This window comes from Phyllostomus hastatus, unplaced genomic scaffold (genome assembly GCF_019186645.2).
Source record: "Phyllostomus hastatus isolate PE091 unplaced genomic scaffold, TTU_PhHast_1.1 phas_contig_159, whole genome shotgun sequence".
Taxonomy (NCBI): Eukaryota; Metazoa; Chordata; class Mammalia; order Chiroptera; family Phyllostomidae; genus Phyllostomus; species Phyllostomus hastatus.
The window spans coordinates 16,226,569-16,247,675 of NW_025333640.1; the positions used below are offsets into that span (position 1 = coordinate 16,226,569).

Consider the following 21,107-nt stretch of genomic DNA (forward strand, 5'->3'; position numbering starts at 1 on the left):
ACTTCGGACCATAGTAAATAAGTAATTGGAATGGAGGTTTTGCACAGAATGATATAAAGCCCATGTCCATTGAGGAAACAAATGCTTGGTAGCTGACTAAGCTAGGATCAGGCCCCAGATGCCTTTGGTTGATATTTACAGAAACTGGGAATTAGCTGAAGCCGTAGAGAAGGGCCACATACCATACCCATTAAAGAGACCTTCACAGCACCACCATACAAAAATACTGTTCTACATGTTTCAGATATACAAACAATTATTCATTCTCCTTTGCATCAACTTTTTTTTAGTTCCTACAATATGCATAGCACCAACACAGGCATCAGAAGTCAGTGGTAGACAAAACATAAAGATCCTTGCCTGTAGGAGTTTATGTTCTAGAGGCAACAGTCAAATAACAAAAATGCAAACTAATAAATAAAATATCTCAGACAGTAAAAGAAGTGTTGTGAAGAAGAGAGAAAAAAAGAATGGTGTAATAAGAGAGTGACTAGCAAGGAATGTGGAGGGGCTTTAGGTAGAGTGATCCCAAACAGTCTAAAGGAGAGATATTTGTGCTGAGACCTATATCATGAGGAATAGCCAGCCATGGCCTCGGGAGAAGAACAATCCAGCCATCCACATTGGTAGAATTGCTCATTCAAAGGCCCTCACGTGAGACCAACTTAGCCCACTGAGAGGACAGTCAATGTGGCTCAAACTAAGTGGAAAGAAACCAAGTCAGAGAATAGGAAGGAGGGGCTCATTCAATTGAAAGGTGATGGTAAAGAGTTTATTTTATTCTAAGGACAATAGGATAAAAATCAAAGGTCTGAAAGAGGACATTTTTGTGATCTAACTTATTTTCCAAAGCTCCCTCTGGATGCTGTATAGAGACCAGGTTGCCAAGGGGCAAGAATGAAAGCAGAAGGTCCAAGTGAGAGACAAGTGCAGCTAAGAAAGGACAGCAGCTGACACTATGGGGGAAAGAAGCAGAGATGAGAGGTGGACGCATTCAGGGTAGTTGCGGGGATAAAACCTCCAGCCTTTGCTGATGGATCGCAGGAGGGAGGTGAAGGGAGAGAAAAAGAGAATCCTTTGCACCTGGAAGATGAGAGAATGCAAACAATTTTAAGGATCAGAGAGCAGCTAAAGAAATTTCCATTTAAATGAGAAAAAATGTAGAAAAATGGTCATAGACTCTATGGCTTCTCTGCTTAATGATGCAGTTCTAGAGAAATGGTGCTGCCACAGGTGAGCTTCCAACCTATTTATTTGTCTAGTGAGCTGGGTGCAGATGGGCAGGTGAGCAGCCAGCCACTCAGAGCCAGCCCGGATGACAACCACAATAACAGAGTATGACCGGAGCAGAGAAGATGAAGCCTTCCTCACTGCTTGACCTCGTGACCCAATTAGCAACCAATTCCCCTCACAGGCTTCACTCTTAATTTGAGATGGCAGCGATAAGAAGCAAGGGAATCAGCAACACAAGCTAAGCACCACAGGTGGCTTGGGTTCATCAGAACTCAATCATGGGAGGTTTGAGGATGAGGGTGCTCTAGAAAACATTAAGAAGAGTATTGTTCCTGATAGACGTTATAAGAAAAGAAAGACATAAGCAATACCTGCTTGGTATCGGAGAGGGCCCCAGCCTCAAAGTGGACCACATGTGACCCTTGGCATCTCAGTCAATATTTTGCCCATGGTGCTTACCATTTCATGAATGAGTGACTGGTGGAATAGTAGAGATTCTATGAAATATATATTTTAGCACAAATAGAAATAACCCAGAAGTTAAGACCTATGGACTTAGAAAGAAGAGAAATTCTTCTTTCAAACCCGTTTGGTACATGTGACTTCTGTGAAAGGCAATGAGGGGCCTCCCATTAGCTTTATCTAATCATACAGAAAAACTTGGGAGAGAAATATATTAATCCCCATGTTCTAGGAGAAGAAACTGAGAAGTAACAAAACTGCACCGAGGCCACAATGGCACTTCTAAGAGTAACACTTCCTGCCGGATGGCAGCTGCACTGAGCTGGTGCTGTGAATGTGCAGGACAGGTGTAGGGAGCAAACCTCGGGGACTTCTGTTGTCTGAAGCTGTAGCAATTTCAAAAAAAGGCAAAAGCAGGATAATACCATTCAGATTCTAATAAGCTGCTCTGGTTTTACTGAATAATAAGTAGTTGTATGGAAAAGCATTAAAGTTAAGCCTATAATAGATGTTATTCACAAAGTAATAGCTACCATGGGAACAGTGGCCACTTAACCTGTAGGCTACAGACCTGCTCTGAGCTGCTCCTTCATGACATTCAGAATCCTGCTTATTGCATTTCCCCCAGAAAAGTTAATATCCTCCTCACTACGCATCGTAAACACCTATGTCAATAAAGCCTATTCAACTCCCATAGCCTGTAAATGCATTTGAACTTTTTCTTTGTGTTAAAAATGGGGTAGAAAAATCATAAACTCCAAGTCAGAAACACAGAGATGATAAGGAATAATATATCATATAAACAATATTCTTGGCATTAAAATTCTTTGTGTCTCACACTAATACTATTCAGAAAGCTTAACAAGCACATACATTACACACACATGTATAGGGTGTCCAGGTAAGTTCAGATTTACTCAAAAATTGTGTGGGTATAAACTCAAATGCCAAGCAAAGGGAAGTTTAACACTTTTCACATAATATCAATTTTTAAACCTAGAAACTTTAGGAACTGTTTCCACCACAAGTTAAAATATTAAAATATTTACCAAATTTAAAAATTTTACTTTGAAAAAATGTTAAACCTACAAACTCTTCACAAAACTAGTACAATAAAGACCCATATATTTTCAACTACAGACGCCCATTGTTAACATTTTCCCACATCTGTTTTCTGTCTCTCACCAAACATACATACATACATACATATTTTTCTTCGTGAATGGTTTAAGAGTGGGTTGCAAACCTTATGCCCATTCACTCCTAAATACTTCAGCCTGTACATCCTAAGAATTACATACAATTACTATACAATTACTAAACCCATACAATTACTAAATTCAGGAAATTTAACATTGATAAAACAAGACTACCTAACATAAAGTCCATATTTTTATTTCATTGATTTGTCCTAATTATAACCTTTATAGAAAAAAATGTTTTTCTAACCTAGACTCCAGTCCAGGGTCACACCTTGCATTCAGCAGCCACAGCTATGGAGTCCCCTTTAATCTGAAGGCAATGACATTGAGTTTTGAAGAATGCGGGCCACTTGTTCTGTAGAACATTTCTCAATTTGAGTGTATCTGATCCAAGTACTCTTTTTTTATATACCTGAAAGTACAGCTCTTGTGAACGCAGGACTGTTAAAAATGTTATCACAGAAATATACCAACTACATGCTGTTTTGGAGGATGACCTTTCCATTTGCATCAATTTTTCTTTAAAATTATGACTCACAGAATCTCCCATTTTCACATCTTACTCATTCTTCCACTCTTCAAAGACATCACACTTATCCATCAACTCTCATTCATTTCTGAAACCGCAAGCCTCATCCCACACCATGCCTCAACCCACTGGTGGTCATTTTCAGGGTCCCCTCACCTACTTACACTCACAGTTCTCATGGTCTCCTCCAGGGTAGAGTCTGGATTGCTATTTCCATCAATCCCCTCTGTATCAGAAATGCATTCCAGATGCAACAAAGAGAAAGACTTACCCAAGTGGACTAAAAAAACAAGAATTTATTGTTCTCATATAAACACAGTCCAGAGTAGATGCTTGCTGGTCTTGGAGCAGTCCCTCGGCCATGCCATGGGGGTCCTAGGCTCTTTCCACTCCACCATCCTTTCTGCACTGGTGATTACATTAAACACTTACCTCCTAGTGCATGGAAAGATGGCCACTGTTAGTGCCAGAGATGAAGTCCATGGTCAAAGCAGGAAAAAAAGGAAAAGTAGCATGAAGCTTCATCTCTCCCCTTTTATCAGGAGAGCAATAGCTTTTCCAGAAATTATTCTAAGACGACTTCTACTTCTTAAACCTCATTGGTCAGAATTTGGTCCCACAAGTGTTACTGCCAAGGCAGGAGGGCAGGTAGAAAACAAGAATAACATTAATGGTGAGGTCAGTCATCTCACCTTCTGGTGCTGAGCACATCGTCACCACGGACAAAACGGGGATCCCATTGTTAGAGGAAAAGGGGGAAATAGGTAGTGGGTAGTCCACTAAGTTTCTCTGACTCTTCCAGTCACTAGTTAAATCTATTCATTCTGTCCTTCTCAATTCCATTCTATATTTCTTCTCAATTTTTCTTCACTGATCTTTTCTTCCTGTACCTCCCCTTAAAAATGAACTTTCCTTATTAATACTTCATCTCCCACCTAGAACCAAATAATGTTACAATAACTGGTACTGTCTCCTTCTCGCACATGTGAGGAAACCTGAAATCCAGGAAGATGAAGTGACTTGCCCAGATTTGCCCATCGACTTACAGGCATGCCTAGGAATAGAACATAACTCTACTGAATCAGTGTTATAGTATCTGCCACTCAGAATACATGGTACATACGATTTCACTCTGTTCTGTTTGGTCCCTCTTGCCCATACTTGGGCAAGTTCTCCATGAGGTTTTATCTATTCAGTTGTTTATTTCTGGAAATTACTTCTCTAAAGAGGAAAATAATGGGAGAATTGTATCTACCCCTTTTTAATTTTTGAAATTTATTTTCTCAATATTAAGGAAGGAGAAGCTAGGGTAATAAACCATTTTCTTCATTGGAAATTAGTGCTCTATGTGAACCATGAGTCTGAATTTTTAAAGCTGCTGCCTCTAATACATTCATCAAGAAACAATAGGAAAATGTCTATTTAGATGAATCATGTTTATCTTTGACCTTGCAAGGAAATAGCTTGAAATAGCCACTCAGGGCAACACAAACATAAGTGCCCCAATAAAGCAGCATCTTATCCTTGCACTCAGAAATTTCAAAAGGGACAGATTACCCAGAACGGAAGAGGAAGTCAGTTCAAATGTATAACTGAGCTTGATTATGAAGGGGAATACTTAGATGAAAAAGAAGATATGCAAGGACACTGTCATAAGTCAAAACAAGGAGAAGCAAAAGTACAAATGATTTTTCAGGGACTCATAAGCAGATCAATATGGGGGACTAGTAGAGGCACCATGGGAAAGAACACATGTTCTGGAATCAGACACACCTGAGTCTGAATCTCAGTTCTGCCACTTACTAGTTCTGTGATCCCCGAGTAACTTATACCTTCCAACTGTAAAATCATGATACTATTAATAATTAGTTAATGGAGTCCTGAAGATGAAATAAAATAGGGCATATAAAATGCTTAGCCTAGTGACTACAATAGAGTGAATGTCAAAAATCTGAAAGGAAAAAATAAACTAAGTGGAGTAAAAGATTAATATAATGGATTCTTAGGTTTAAAAAAGTAGGTTGTGGTCAGTTGGGGATGCTTTGACTATAAGTCTAAAGTCTAACCAAAAGGAAGCCGTTAAAAATTTATTACCCAGACATGAGATAATACAGATTGGAATCACCAATGAGACAAGGGATGGAAATTAGATGCTGAACGGAAGAGCTATTACAAAGAAATACAACTGCCCTTATTTCTGGACCTTTATGTCTTGACTGCACTTCTGGTGTAATCAATAAAACTGACTGCCGTCACATCAGTGAGCAGGAGTGAAATGTGATGGTTGGAGAGTCAGGAAAAGAATTTTGTCATATTTTGTGATATAGTCTAGAAATGTATAAATAGAAAAACTAGAAATGGCTACTATACTACTTTATGTGTTAGGAAATGTACACATTTATTAAATAAATGTTTAAATGTTTATTATGGCAGAATATTAAGCCCTAAGCATTATTTATAACATCTTATCCAACTGGATATTTCTTACCCTAGAACCTCAAAACTAAGATTCTTGAAAACCCAGACAGGCCCTCATTCGTAGCTTATTTGCTCATTCTTCACACAGGCAGGCATCTGACGTGTCTGAGTATCTGCATTTTTAGCCCCAGCAGATTCCAATAGTGAATTAGAGATGGTAATTAGAGTACTGAGACCACGGAGGCAGATGAATGAATAATAGCTAGAGTGACAGCTGGTGAAGAATTGTGGGAAAAAAACTATAAAAAAAGTAACAAGTCCCCTCAAAAGGCCCTAAGGGCATTGTCGACATGATAACCCAAATTCACAAGGGAATGTTAGTATTATATTTAATGAATTTCCAAAACTTTAGAAATAAAGTTAAACACAAAAATGGAAACAGAGACACTAGTACAGAAAATTTTGACAAGTTATGCTTAAGAGAGAGAAAAGAAGTGGGGATGTAACTGGCATGAAAAATGACAATTTTTTTTGTCTTGTCTTGTTCTTAAGAAGGGAGACATAATGGTACCTTTTCAGGCTGTTGGGAATGACCCAACAAAGAGGTAAAATTGACAAAGCTAAGAGAGAAAGGGGAATCATTGGTATGTGTCCTGAGGAGACAGGAGACGTAACCTGGGAGCTCAGCTGTGAGGCTGGCATTAGGCGGGAGCAAAGGCAGCTTTTCCACAACAAGGGTGAGGAGGCAGAGCACATGAGGGTGGCCCAGGGGAGATGCAGTGGGAGATTTGAGCGGCTCCTCTGATGGCCTTGGGTTTAGGACTGAGGTAGGAATATGGGAGAGGAGGTGCTAGGGGTTGAGCAGAGAAGGAATAAAATAATCATCTAGGAGACAGAGAGAATATAGGAAAGAGGGAACCATGGAAAAGAGCACAGCTGCTGGTCAGCATCAAGGACCCACTTAGATTTGTGTCCTGAATTTGAAATGGATCACGTGCTTTTCTCCTACTGAGTTTAGCCATACAAGTGCAGGCCTGGGGGAAACAGAGTTAGATGTAACTGCAGTTGTGGCTTTGCCACAAAACCAAGTCTAAAAAGGATAAATTTTAAATGCTGCAAATCAAAAAACATTGATAGATCTCGACTACTCTGTTTAGAGGCCTACTTATTCACTCAATAAACGTTTACCAACTGATACTAAGATTCTTACTTCTTTGGGGGAGAGGCACAAAAACTTCCTCATATGCTGAATTAAGGTTCCATGAGAGAAGCAGAACAAGCAGAAAATATATATACATTTATATATATACACACACAAACAAACACACACTATGCATTTATAGTAAATCCCCACATGAACACACACATATAAGGTGATTTTTATGTTTATATGACTTATATTTATATGTAAGTATACATGCATATGTATGTATAGCTAGTTGTCGATGCAGATATAGAGAGTGATTTATTTCAAAGAATTGGCTTACTCGTTTGTGGGATGTAGCTGGGCAAGTTTGAAATTCTTAAGGCTATAAACCCTTGGGAGGGAGCTGACACTGTGGTCCACATCTAGAATTTTTTCTTCTGCAGGGAAACCTTAATTGCTCTTAAGGTTTTCAATTGATTGGATGAAGCCCACCCATATTATTGAGGGGACTCTTCCTTACTTAAAGTGAACTGACTATAGATACTAACAACATTTACAAAATGCCCTCAGAGTAACACCTGGACGGTACTATAGCCTATCCAAATTAACACATAAAATTAACCATCAAGTGAACAGCAGTAAAAAAAATTAAAATTAAAATTAAATAAATAAATACTAAAAACTCAAAAAAATTAACCATCACATATGCATTTTTCTCAGTCTGTGATTTATATATAAACTCTCTCTTCTAAGTCCTCCAGGTAAGTCAACCTTTTTTAGCTTGAAGAAAAAGAAACATTATCTCCCCCAAAATTTTGTTCTTGCCATGGAAATCTGGGCTTTCAATATTGCCTCAGCCAGAAGTTTGTAAAGTAATTCGGGTGGTAATATATTGCTCGGTCCTCTCAGCTGTGAATGCTTCCCTAGGAAATAGTGAATATCACTGAATAAATGAGTGAAGGGTCCCAGCAACAAAACAAATTTAGGGGAAAGAAAAACTTCAGTCATTATCCTTGAATGTTATCCCACTAACTTATCAGGCATCCATAAATGAGTCAAGAGTTTTTAAAAATCAGATCAAATTTAATGGAAAGCTATAACTTACTAAAATTTTTAACATGTTCTGCCTAGTTTTTCTAGGGTTTTTTGGCTTGGTTTCCACAGGAAGTCATTTGTAACAAACATGTCCTTATGTTTCCCTAGACTAATGACATAGGGAGAATATGAGTGGAATATGGCATGGACTATTAAGCTGGTAACAATGAGTAGAGGGCACTAATAAACAATCAGTCCATTTCTGTTCAATTCAATGCAGCACATGTCTCTACTTCTCATTCATCAGTCAGAAGTAGGTCCTGCCACCTTAAACTGCCATGCTAAACACAAGTGACACAAGCATGATTTGAGGCTCGGCCTCTGCCCTCAGAAGGCTGACTGAAGAGACCCATGTGGACAGACAGAATTACAGTACAGCGCAGGAGGGGCTGGAATGGGATCAGCACAGGATGCTCAGAAAACAGAAAACAGATGTGTAATTCAGCCTAAGGATGAAATGGAAGCTTTCAGGAGGTGATATCTAATCCTGAAAAAAGCACAGGACATGCGCAGGTAACTAGGAAGCCACTCTGTCCACCCCACTGCCATTTCATCGGTAGGAGGCTGCACCCCACCTGGCACACACAGGGGTGGCACGCAGTCCTGTCCCTGGGTCCGTTCTGTGTGTCCGACTGGATGGGGACAGGCAATACGAAAAACATGATTCTGGGTGCACACAGTATCTGATTTATCTGGACTGATTCTAAAAGTTATGAGAACGAGCATAATAGAAGATTGAAAATGACAAATGACTGAAGCAATATTATGAAGAGATATTGAGTGTCTGGATTTTGTCAGGACAACTGAATTTCTTTGCTCTCTTTTTTGACTTAATTGAGGTAGAGATGATTGAATTTTTTTCAAGATTGAATATTTTGTTTATACAGAGCATACACATCTCAAAATTTCAAACTTAAAGTCTACAATGATAGCTTATTTAAATGATGATAGCCTATTGAACTTTAAATGATAGCTTATTTTAAATATCTGTTTATGTTATTCAGAGAGCCAGGGAACTACTTTAAGCATCCCAAAAATATTCTGTTTCCTATTTCTTTTGGCAACATATACTTTAATTTTCTACCCAATGTTTTCAAACCTCCAGAGATTGTCTTAATAACTCATACATTGTTTAATAATTCTTGCAGCTAAGAAATTATTCCTTATAAATAACACAAACATCCTCCCTGGCATTAGTGGACATTACAAACCGTAAACTTGTTCCCAAGTGACTTGTCAAAAACAGCAACAATCACAACCTTTCAAGAGATTCAACAGCTGCACTGGTCCCTCTGGTAGTGTCTATCTAGTTGTAAAATCTTTTGAAATCCATTTGAAAATCTTCACTAAATGATAAAGAGCCACTGAAGTCAGTAATTGCCTGTTCCCCAAGTAAGCTTGTGGGTTAGCAGTCTGCCAGTATGGAATGTTTTCCGCTTGATTCTTCGCCAATGCCTTAGCCCTGGGTCTCTTGAACTTGGCACTGTTGACATTTTAGGACACATAAATCTTTGTTTTGAAGAGCTATCCTGTGCAATGGGGATGTTCAGCAGCATCCCTAGACTCTACCTATTAGATGGCAGTAGCATCCCCAAAGTTGTGACAATAAAAGATGTCTCTAGATCCTGCCCAATGTCCCCTGGGTTGCAAAACCACCCAGACTGAGAGCTACTGGCCTCATCCTACCTTGTTTCAATGGGTCAAAAGAAAACTAACCAAGAATACATGGTTTTTTATATTTATAGCTAAAAAGTCAAACTTTCACACATTTGAATATCTATAAATAACTTCAGGTTATTTTTTATTATTACACATATACACACTTTTTTTTTAAAGACCAAATTTTCATAAGGGCATAAACTGCTGAGTAATATCTCTCCTTCTTGACATTATTGATTCTACTTCCCAAAGCTCACCACTGTTAACAGTTTTTGTTAATATATCAGAACTTTATAAATACAAATATTGTATAATCCTTTATTTTATATAAATAAGACTAACCTGCGTAGACTTAATTGTGTAGACTTGACAGTGTAGACAAGCTGTGTAGACAACTGTGTGGACTGTACAGATGTATATCTATCTACCTCATGTTTCAAATTGTTGAACTACGTGTACATATAAACATATAGTTCCATAATTATACCATGTGATTTAACATTCCTCTACTACAACTGATATTTTTATTTGTTTTTATTTTAGATATCTGAAATAGTGATTGAGAGTGATTACTTAAGATAGAAATTATATTTAAAAGAATGTAGGGGATGTTTGTCTTTGTGTCTGGTTGTGGGGGGGTTTTTTCTGTTTGCTCGGCTTTCGTTTCTTCCTAACAAGACATTCCAGTAAACTTCCTCTATATTTTTGATGATGTGAGTCCTTATCTAAGAAAATAAGAATATGACTTATTTTCTGTAGAATGTAAAAATACTGGAAATAAGTTATAGAATCCAGTGAAACTCTTGGTGCCTACACAAGTCATAGCTATACAGAAATACTATGAACATTTTAATTAAATGTACTCACCTACTTTATTCCAAATTCAAGTGAGCAGCACTGCCTTTATTGCAGTGACTGCCGTGATCACAGGGCAATCACGTTGAAATTTTCCATTTTAGCGTTACTATTGTTAACATTAGTGACAGAACAAAGTTTATCGTTTCGCCGAGTGGGTGTTTTCATGAGTTCCCTGGGCACAATTGTAAGTGTTTGTGCATTTCTATTAAGATCTGTCAACAATAAAAGATAAGATTTATTTCATTCACGATAAATGACCAGGAACTGAACTTCTAAGAAATGTTTACTGAAACCCTTTAGATTTTATTTCTCAGAGAAGGATTCGAGATTTGGATATAATCCAGGTCAAATCATGTCTCCCCACAAAATGATAGCCAGCCACAGTATAATCACCTTCCTATACTGAAACTGGTACAATTTTCTCAAAACCATATTAGAAAAGAAACTTCACTATACTTGCTCTCTGGCTTTGGCCCTTGAGTTACACTGAATCCCATCAAGTCGAAGAAAGCCTGAAGTCTAGACCATTTTTTTCTTCTCTGGGTACTGCAGTTCACATAGGCCCTCTGAAACACATACAAAACATATACTCATTTTTCAGTTATAGGAGAATGGCAGTAACTCATTCTCTGGCAGAAAAAAAGAAAGTCACTGATAATCACTCAATACTTGTGTCTCACTTGGCAATCAGCATATGTGACTGCTCCTCTGTTTTTCCATCCACTTATTCTCAAAGGATTTTAATAAGGAAGTGATTTAAGTGCTTCATCAAAAATGTTTCTGCTGTGGCTATTAAAATTATTAAGTATTTTTTCCAAGTTGCTTCAAATATGACTGTAATATTTATTTGAGTTCTTATGCACTGGAGCAAGTTTTCAGTTAGGGCTCTTTTTAAAAAAATTAATACGTTTCTCAAATCATGAATGATGTTTTCATGAGATGAGAATATTCAATTTAAGATTTGTAATCACACCAATTTATTTCCAAGTACCGCTAAAAGCAAGAAGCATTTATATCAATGTTAAGTGTTAACTTACACCATGCTAATAGAGCCAAGCTCCCCATCCCTGACACGTTGTCGCCATCATTAACTGTCTGCTGCATCACTAGAGCTCTGCTAAGTGTTTTAATGCAGTTCTGAGCCTGTTTTGCTACCAAGTCTCGGTTGAAATTATATACTTTTTTCAATTAGAGTTTACATTCAATATAGTTTTGTATTAGTTTCGGATATACAGCATAGTGGTTAGGTAATCATATACTTTACAAAATGTTCCCCCCAGTACTTCCAGTACCCACCCGGCACCATGCATAGTACTATAGTATTATTGACTATATTCCCTTTGCTGTACTTTACATCCCCATCCATGACTATCATGTTACTTCGCAATCCCTTCACCTTTTTCACCCAGACCTCCAACCCCTCCCCTCTGGCAACCATCAATTTGTTCTCTGTATCTATGAGACTGTTTCAATTTTATTTGTTCATTCTGTTCTTTAGATACCACAGATAAGTGAAATCATATGGTATTTGTCTTTCTCTGACTGACTTAGCATAATATCCTCTAGGTCCATCCATGCTCTCACCAATGGTAAGGTTTTGTTCTTTTTCGTGGCTAAGTAATATTCCATTGGATATATCAATCACAGCATTTTTATCCACTCATCCATTGATGAGCTCTTGGGTTGCTAACATATTTTAGCTATTGTAAAGAATGCCGCAATGAACATAAGGGTGCATATAGTCTTTCAAATTGGTGTTTGGGTTTTCTTCATATAATCACCTGGAAGTGGAATTCCTGGATCATAAGGCAGTTCCATTTTTAATGTTTTGAGGAATCTTCATAATATTTACCGTAGTGGCTACACCAGCCTGCACCAACACTGCACAAGGGCTCCCTTTTCTCCACAGCCTCATTGATGCTTGTTATTTGTTGATTTGTGGATGATAACCATTCTGACAGGTGTGAGGTGATATCCCGTGATTTTAATTTACATTTCTCTAATGATTATTGACATTGAGCATTTTTTTCATATGTCTGTTGACCATCTGTACGTCCTCTTTGAAGATGTGTCTATTCAGGTCCTCTGCCCATTTTTTAATTAGATTGTTTGTTTGCTTAAATTATTAATTTCCTCATCCCAGAGACTTTTTGATTCCCAGTGCATAGAGACATTCAGATATAGTTAATGGTTCATTTATTGTGGTCAGAAAGCCTTTTAAAATGTATTTAGATCTACATCTACTTCTAAGCTACATAGTTTCCCTGTGACATAAGCCTAGCAATGTTTGCACCAAATCCAATTTTCTTAAATGTTTCTATCTCATCTATTCACTCCTTATATGAAAAGAGCTTGCTCCCACCTTTAGGACCAAAAATATTGAATTTAAAAATAAACAAAAAGTGATTCAAATGAAGCCATTTCCTTCCTGCTGCTATCCTCATCCTTTTATTTAATGCTTGGTATTTGTGTTTGCAATTACAAATACATATACACACACACCCAAGAGGAGCATACACAGAGATTAAAAAGTGTTGCTTCCTCTGATAAGCCTCACATCCAGACATCACTGAACCCTCATTGCTTACAGCCACACTACATAAAACCATCTAACGGGAGATCTTCAGTGAGGGGTAGTATATCAGAATTGAGAAATGGATGGAATAAGGTACGTATGGCTTACCATAGCATATATTAATATAAATTTATATTTGGAAAAATGTTACTACTTCTTAATAACTCCAAAAATATAGAGCTAAACCAAATGTTCTTGGTTGGTAGGGAGTGACAAAACATATGTAATCTTAGGCAAGGTATATATTCACTCCTGAGAAATATCAAAATCTCAGAAAGGGTATGTAAAATACATTTATCATCAAACTGGGTGTAAATTTTTAAACTTTGAGAAATCTTGAATTTTTGTGAATTCTACAGTTGGCTGTTTTGGGGTATGTATAGAAAAATGAGTTTCGAAGTGTAGAAAGGCCATAGATATATAAATGTTACTGAAGAAGCAAACTAAGTGATCAGTGGTTTTAAAACTTCTTAATTCACTTTATAAAAATGAATTTATTATAGAAATTAATAAGAATAATGAGGTCAAGCTGATGAACACAAAAATTTCAAACTAGTAGTTATGAGTGTAATATTATACCTATAGTAATATTAGCCTCAGCAGAATTTGTGTATTCAGGATCAAGACAAATATTTATACACACAGCTCCATCAATCTTTTGTATCAGGAAAGCTAATGCATCCTCTGCAGGCTACATCCCATGTGTCATAGCCAGAAGTGTGCACCTTAGCCACCCAGAATCAAGGAAGTTAGGAAAGAATGTGTTTTGCTTTTTCAACCTCCATAATGGGAGGGTAGCAAGAGAGCAGAGTTTGGAAATTACTATTGAATCAGCAAAGCAACAGTCTCTACAATATTTGGGTTTTACATTAATGCCAATTCATTATAGCAACAAATTCAACAACCTTGTTTTTGGAAGCCTTTAACCTCAATTTATAAACATTATTCTATTTATGAATCCTATAAAATAAAACAATCACCTTCACTTTTTATTTTATTGATATTTAACTCAAGTTGAATAAACTAAACTTTTACAATGAGTGAGGGGGAAAACATTCTTTGTACATCTTTTTTGTAAGTTTGAGATCATCAGAAAATAAAAAACTTATTTAAAAAGTATCACTTACTATTTAAGATTTCATATACATGTGTTGAATCATAATGTTATGAAAATAAGACTGATTTCATAACACATTGAAGAGCTATATCTGCCTCTAAATATAAATTTAAAAGACAGGTCATAAAAACATAATATTGCTCTGGCTGGTGTGGCTCAGTGGATTGAGCACCGGCCTGTGAACTAAAGGTCGGGAACTAAATGTCGGTTTGATTCCCAATCTAGAGCACATGTTTGGGTTGCAGGCCAGGTCCCCAGTAGGGGGCATGTAAGAAGCAACCACACATTGATGTTTCTGTCCTTTTTCTCCCTCCCTTTCCTTCTGTGTAAAAATAAAAAACTAAATTCTTTTAAAAAATAATATTCATGAAAGTAAATTACTCAAAGAAAAATTTTCAAAATACCAACATAAAAACACAAGCAGTAATGTCTAGTTAAAACAGTAAATATAGCTGAATGTTGACAATTCATCAAAGAATTTTTCTAATAATTTATATCTTTATATCTTAATAAATATATTAAAAAGTCAGTCTCAACACAAATCAATTTATTTACACTTGAGGTCTCTGAAATGTGTGATGTTCTACCAGTGACATCCTGTGATATAAAAATTCTTTGTTTTGGTCAATTTGTTGAAAAAGTATTGACAATTTTAAAATAATTGCACATGTGAGGAGACTATTTACAACACAGCTCATTATATAAATTTCACTATTTCCTTCATCAAATTATGCACTGTAAAACAACTAAGAACAGTCAATATCTGCCATAAATTGCTCATCTATAAGAATGCTGTTGCCCCATTATTAAAATGTCTCACTGTACCTTACAATGGAAATAGACACTTTTATTCTTCTCATGAATTAATGATAGGCCACAAACACATTTTTACATCAGAAGCTTTATTTTCTGTTCAAACTATTCTGCTTTTATTTCTTTATACTGAACAATTATTCTAGAAAGTGTCAAAGATGTACAAACTTGGTAAGGAGAATAAGCAACAGAATTATACTGGAGTCTACAGTGAGTTTTGAAATTATATAAATATTTTAAAAAGGCATAGTTAACTTACATCTGGGTGAAAGCCTGCACAGAGATGTTTACAGCAGCTTTATTCGTAGCTGCCAAAACTTGGACTCAACCAAGAGGTCCCTCAGGAGGTAAATAGATAAATAAACTATGGTACATTCAGACAATGGATTATTATTCCACACTAAAAACAAATGAGGTACTAAGCCGTGAAAGAAATGGAGAAACCTTCAATACATCTTGCTCAGTGAAAGCAGCCACTCGGAAAAAAGCAGGACCTCTCCTTGTTTCATTCGGTGCTGTGTGCACAGGGCCTCACACTCAGGAACTATCCAGCCTGTGAATGAGCACATGGGTGTGCGTCCCTGATATCCCAATGTCTTTTCCTCTGGCACCCGACCCCCTTGATTCTGAGCTAAATGTAAGAATGCAATAAAGTCCTGATTTTTAAAATGATTGGCTAAAACAATTTTGAAAGAGGAGGGGGACTGAGCTAAACTGTAAACTATAGTAGGGTTTTCATAGAAAAATAAGGATGGGAAAGGCACTCCAAGTGGGAAATAGCAAGTGAAAAGACAAAGGGAGGAGAATCCCTTTGGCATCGTCTGAGGACGCGGCAGAGAGCGTGTCACTGGAGTGGAGGACCTCGGAAAACTCTTGCTGTCAGGTTCACAGACAAGGTGAGGCAGCCGTATGGAAGTGCATGCCAGGATGGGGAGACCAAGTGGTTGTAAAATACTGGGGGGCCCACCCTTTGCAATGCCTTCATGTTAACCTTTTCTCCCCTTCTCCATCACAGTTTCTCATGGGAGTGAGCAGGGCGTCCAGTGCTCCCTGGGCCATTTCGCCTGTGGCAACGTCACCAAGTGCCTGCCTCAGCATCTGCATTGCAACGGCGTGGACGACTGCGGGAACTGGGCCGATGAGGACAACTGTGGTGAGTGAGGCGCCTGCAGTCCCAGCAAGAACCAGGAGGAAAAGGACTGACGGTGCAGTCACTGGGACCTCGTGTAACAGACACAGAAATGGGAAAAGCGAAAGCTCCGCTGAAATACAAAATACGGGGCGGGGGGGGGGGGGGCGGGGTTCCGGCAGAGGTAACACCCCTATTGTACTACAAAATCATAAGCATGTAATTCTGTACCATGACAATATCACACTCAAGCACACCATATGACATTTTAGGTGAAATTTCAAATAAAAGCTAAACATTATTATACCCATATTATTACCCTACCAACCACACTCATGCAGGTATTACTTCTGCCAGACCCTGTATATGTCACTAAGGAAATCTTAACATTTATTTTGTTTGCTTAAAATACCTGCTCTTTTCTATGTGTTAGGACCACAGCCAACATTTCAGGAAAGTAGTAATTGTGTAGGTAGTAAACTATTAATTAATTTATTTATTTATTTCCTCACCCGAAGACGTGTTTATTGATTTTAGAGAGTGGGGGAGGGAGGGAGAAAGAGGGAGAGAAACATCAATGTCAGAGAGAGACATCCATTGGTTGTCTTTCATACACACCCCAACCAGGGACCTAACCCACAACCTAGGCATGTGTGTGACCGGAAATTGAACCTGCAACACTTTGGTTTGCGGTATGACACCCCATCAACTGAGACACACCAGCCAGGGTCATAGTAAATGTTTCCATGTGTAAACTGGCTGATGTCATAGAGGCAGAATGGTATCGAAATTGAGAATGAGGGCTCTGGAGCCAGATTGCCTGGTATGCACCCAAATACAACAATAACCAATTATGCATACTTGAGAATGTTCTTTATCCTCTCTTTGCCTCAGTTTCCTCATGTGGTGAGAGGGTTCAAAAATTGTACCTACCCTAAAAAATTCGGGAAGATTAAATGTAAAAGATTGGAAGAGCGCATGCATACAGCAGATACTGTTTAAGTGTTTCTGCTATGACTCTGTCTCATCTTTTGCATACTGCGGTTATGAAGGAAAAATTAGACCTCTTAAAAAAGAAAAAAACACTAAGTCCAGCTTACCTACTATTTCACTAACAACCATATTTATGACCCTATAAAGCTTCTGGCCAATTATTATATTTGGGAAAAGTAGGCTGTTGGTTGGGATTTTTTCAAATGAAGCCTCAAAAACACAAATTTAGAAAAGAACTTGAACTGGCTAGATCTGACTCAGTGGGAAAAAATGAGCTTTAGTTAATAATGTAAATTAAGAGATTTCTTACTCGTGAAGAAATAAGGTCCTATTTTTGGAAGACGAAGACATGTGAGACAATTCTAAGTGCTGCATAAATTACTGGTATACTGAAGCCTCCCCGTTACCACTCCCTCAAGTATCACAGACTTTTTAATGCACCTCCTTGAAAATATTAAACTTCTTGGAACACTGTCTCTGGGTGGTGGCAGGAACTCAAGAGAAGCAACTAAACTGTTGAGCCTAAGCTACAAATGCCTTTGACTTAAAAGCCTGTAGATAATGTGTTCTTTAAATAAACATGTAGATTCAGCATCTTGTTAAAATAACTGAATGCTACACAAAAAAAATGTTTAACTAAGGTAAAAGTGTTCTGCTCCCTGCCAGCCACTTCTCCCTCAGCCTGCTAGCAATTCAGAGAGGGGGTTTGACCTGAGAGTTCCCCGCCCCCCGCCGCCACCCCCTATTGAAATGTTGGCAAGAAGCAGGAATGGGAACCTGGTATGAGCAGCAAATTCACCTCCCAAGTAGTTTCTCCATGATAAAGGTTTGGAAACTCTTACCTTAGTGTTAAATTTAAGGAGACCAAGTAACAAAAGTAGCAATCCATAAAGTTGTAACCTTTGAAGTTATATAAATTTCTCAGCGTTCACCAACCAGCAAATTCCCAATATAGGAGGCAATAGGGCACTGGAGTGTAATGATCCGGCATGAGAGGCCTGGGCATAAATTTTTCCTATCAGGAGGATAAAAATGGCTGTTTTCTTCATGCAAAATGGGAATAATAAGAGTATTTGTATTAATGGGTTGTTAAGAGGATTCAATAAGATCTAATGCATTTACAATGTTTAGCAGAGTGTCTGACATATAATCAGTGCTCACTCAGTAAGTGTTATCTCTTGTGTGTGAGTCAGCTGTAACTATATCACAAACTTAGTGAGTTAAGAACTAGTAACCACTTACTTAACCAGCAGTTCTGTGGGTCAGCAACTCAGGTCTGGTTTGTCTGAGATCAGCCATGCAGTTCTCTGCATATCAGCTTTGTCATCAGGCCTGGGACTACTGCTGAGACTACCCAGTGACTGAGCTCTGGTCTCCCAGCAGGCTAAGCTGGGCTTGTTATCATGGTAGACACATGGCACCCAGGAGTGAAGTGGAAGTCTGCAAGGCCTTTTGCAGCCACATGGCACTTCCACCACAATCCTTACTGAGGCAAGTCTCAAGGCCATACCTGTTTCCAGAAGTGAGATGGACCCCTCCTGCAACTGAGAGACCTACTGTATCAGAATTTCTACTCTGCTGGTGGCTCAGAGACGTTTCAAAGCTCTTCATGTCATCCTGATGCACGATAGATTCTGAGAACCACTGACCTAAACCCAAGTGAGCAGAAAATCAGGATGTGAAATGATACCAACAACAGAAATAAACTAGAATTGTGTTTTCATTTATTTTTTACTTAAAGAGAGGAAGACAAAAGCCAATGTGCAAGAGAAACAGCTATCAGTTGCCTCTCGTACAGTCCCAACCGGGGACCTGGCCTGCAACCCAGGCATGCGCCCTGACTGGAATCAAACCAGTGACATTGTGGTTCACAGGCAGGTGCTCAATCCACTAAGCCACCCCAGCCAGGGCTAGAATTATATTTTCAAGATGATATGCAAGCCTTTTAACTTATAAACTAAATTATTATCGATTTTCTAAAATGTTTTAGTCTCCATAAGAAAAATAGACACTCTGCTAGTTATAAGCATCTGAAAATACAAAAAAAAAAATTGAACTCTGCTCAAAATCTCAAAGACAACCAGTGGGCATGCTGCCGCTGTCGTCCATGCAGCAGTCGGCTGGAACTTCCCAGGAAGGAGGGCAGAAGGTCACCCCATCTATAGAGTCCAAGTGACTAAAAATCATGAGATGTAGTTATTTCTTCTTGTTCCTTATTGCTGTAATTCTCTTCACCAGTTGTGAGGTTTTCTCCTTTATTTTATAGTATTTGGGTAATTTGTGTTCTCCAGGCTGTTCATTTTTAAGACATCCATACTTAAATTCTGCTTAATGCTAATTAAATTGTCAGAAAGGTAGTTCTTTTTGGATTATGAAAACCTCAGGCCTATTTGAATAAGCAGCATTAAATATAGTTACAATCACATAAAATGCAATATCTTGACATATAAATTTAACCTTGACATATAAATTTAAAAAACACAGCTAAAATCACTTTTAGAGTGATCATTTATAACTTAATGGTATATTGTCAAATAAAAAATCTTTTCTTAATGGATAGGAGGACTTTTTCTTTAAATGAATCTTTTAAAATACATCTTAAAACATAGCCTCAAAAAGCTGTCCTTTACTCTCTTAAAGTATTTAAACATTGACACCAATAATATTCATTAAAATGGAGAAATAAGTCAAAGGAAATAGTGGTAATGAAATTTAAGGAAATTTTTAAAAAGTGAAACACCATCAAATAAATTAAATTGACTCCCCATATATTGAACTACAATATAAACTAATTATATTTTTGAAAGAACTGTTACTTTTTTATTATCACAGGCATCTTAAACAAGTACTTTCAGTATTTTCTAGTTTTCTTAGAAAACCCATAATTTCATTATAACAAAACACTTTACTGAATATAAAAAAATGTCATTTCAAAAAGCATAAGACATCAAATCAATGAACATTTTTCATGAATACAATATAAGCAAAAACAATAGATTTCAAGTTTTCAGCTGAATTCACAGAAATCCCTTCCTAAAATACATTGGTAACACAAATTTTATATATAGATATAGATATAGATATGTATAGATATAGATATATAGATATATCATAGTTGATTGTACCATTTTTGTAATAACTTTGATCATTACTGATAACTTCAATATGGAAGTATACAATTTCCTCCTGTTATACCATTTGATATATGAGTAATTCCCATATAACTCTCATGTTTTTTTATGTGTCACTACTTGATTTTTTATCTCTACTCAGAACTGTCATAGATGCAGAGTAGAGGCCAAAAGAAATCTCAGAGTCATTAGAGCAGTGTTTGGGGAGACAAGGACAAATCAAAAAAAGAGGAACCTTTTGCTTTTTCAGCTACTTTGGGGAACGCATCTGAGTAAACATCAAAGGAACTGAGTAAACACCTTTAGAAAAAGGTGAGGACTCATTCAGGAATCATTTCTGTCCATTTTAAACTAAGTGCTAACTTAGGAATAAAAATAAATTATTGATATAGCATCATTCGCTATATATTGTGGAATGTATTCACTATACCTGAATTTTTATTTAAAAGGTAGTCTTTGCATTTCCAGATTAAAATCTGCTAGCATTCCTTCTTCTACATTATAACAAGACGGCTGCACAAAGAGGGTCCCCTGCTGCCGTGAGAACACGCCAACCTCATTCCCCTGCTGGTGGCAGGTTCTGCTACTTACTCCACCGTGAAGATGTGCGCTCAGGTGCCTCAGCTGTATAGGCTCTCTTTGAGCATCCCTCACCTGCTCTGCGCTTTAGCAGCCTTGCCTACAGAAAAGGATGGAGGCCTTGGTCACTCTGTTTCCATGTTAGTATTTCTACAATCCATAGGGGA

At 37.6% G+C, this 21,107-nt stretch overlaps 1 protein-coding gene across 2 annotated transcripts in view; it reads left to right on the plus strand.

Annotated features, from left to right (window-relative positions):
- The window catches only part of RXFP1 (relaxin family peptide receptor 1), a 78,141-nt gene that overhangs the window by 10,694 nt on the left and 46,340 nt on the right, over positions 1-21,107 (plus strand). For both annotated transcript variants that reach the window (XM_045831286.1, XM_045831287.1), the window contains exon 2: positions 16,124-16,261. In XM_045831286.1, the coding sequence (XP_045687242.1) occupies positions 16,124-16,261 (138 nt within the window). The remainder of the gene's footprint in view (positions 1-16,123; positions 16,262-21,107) is intronic.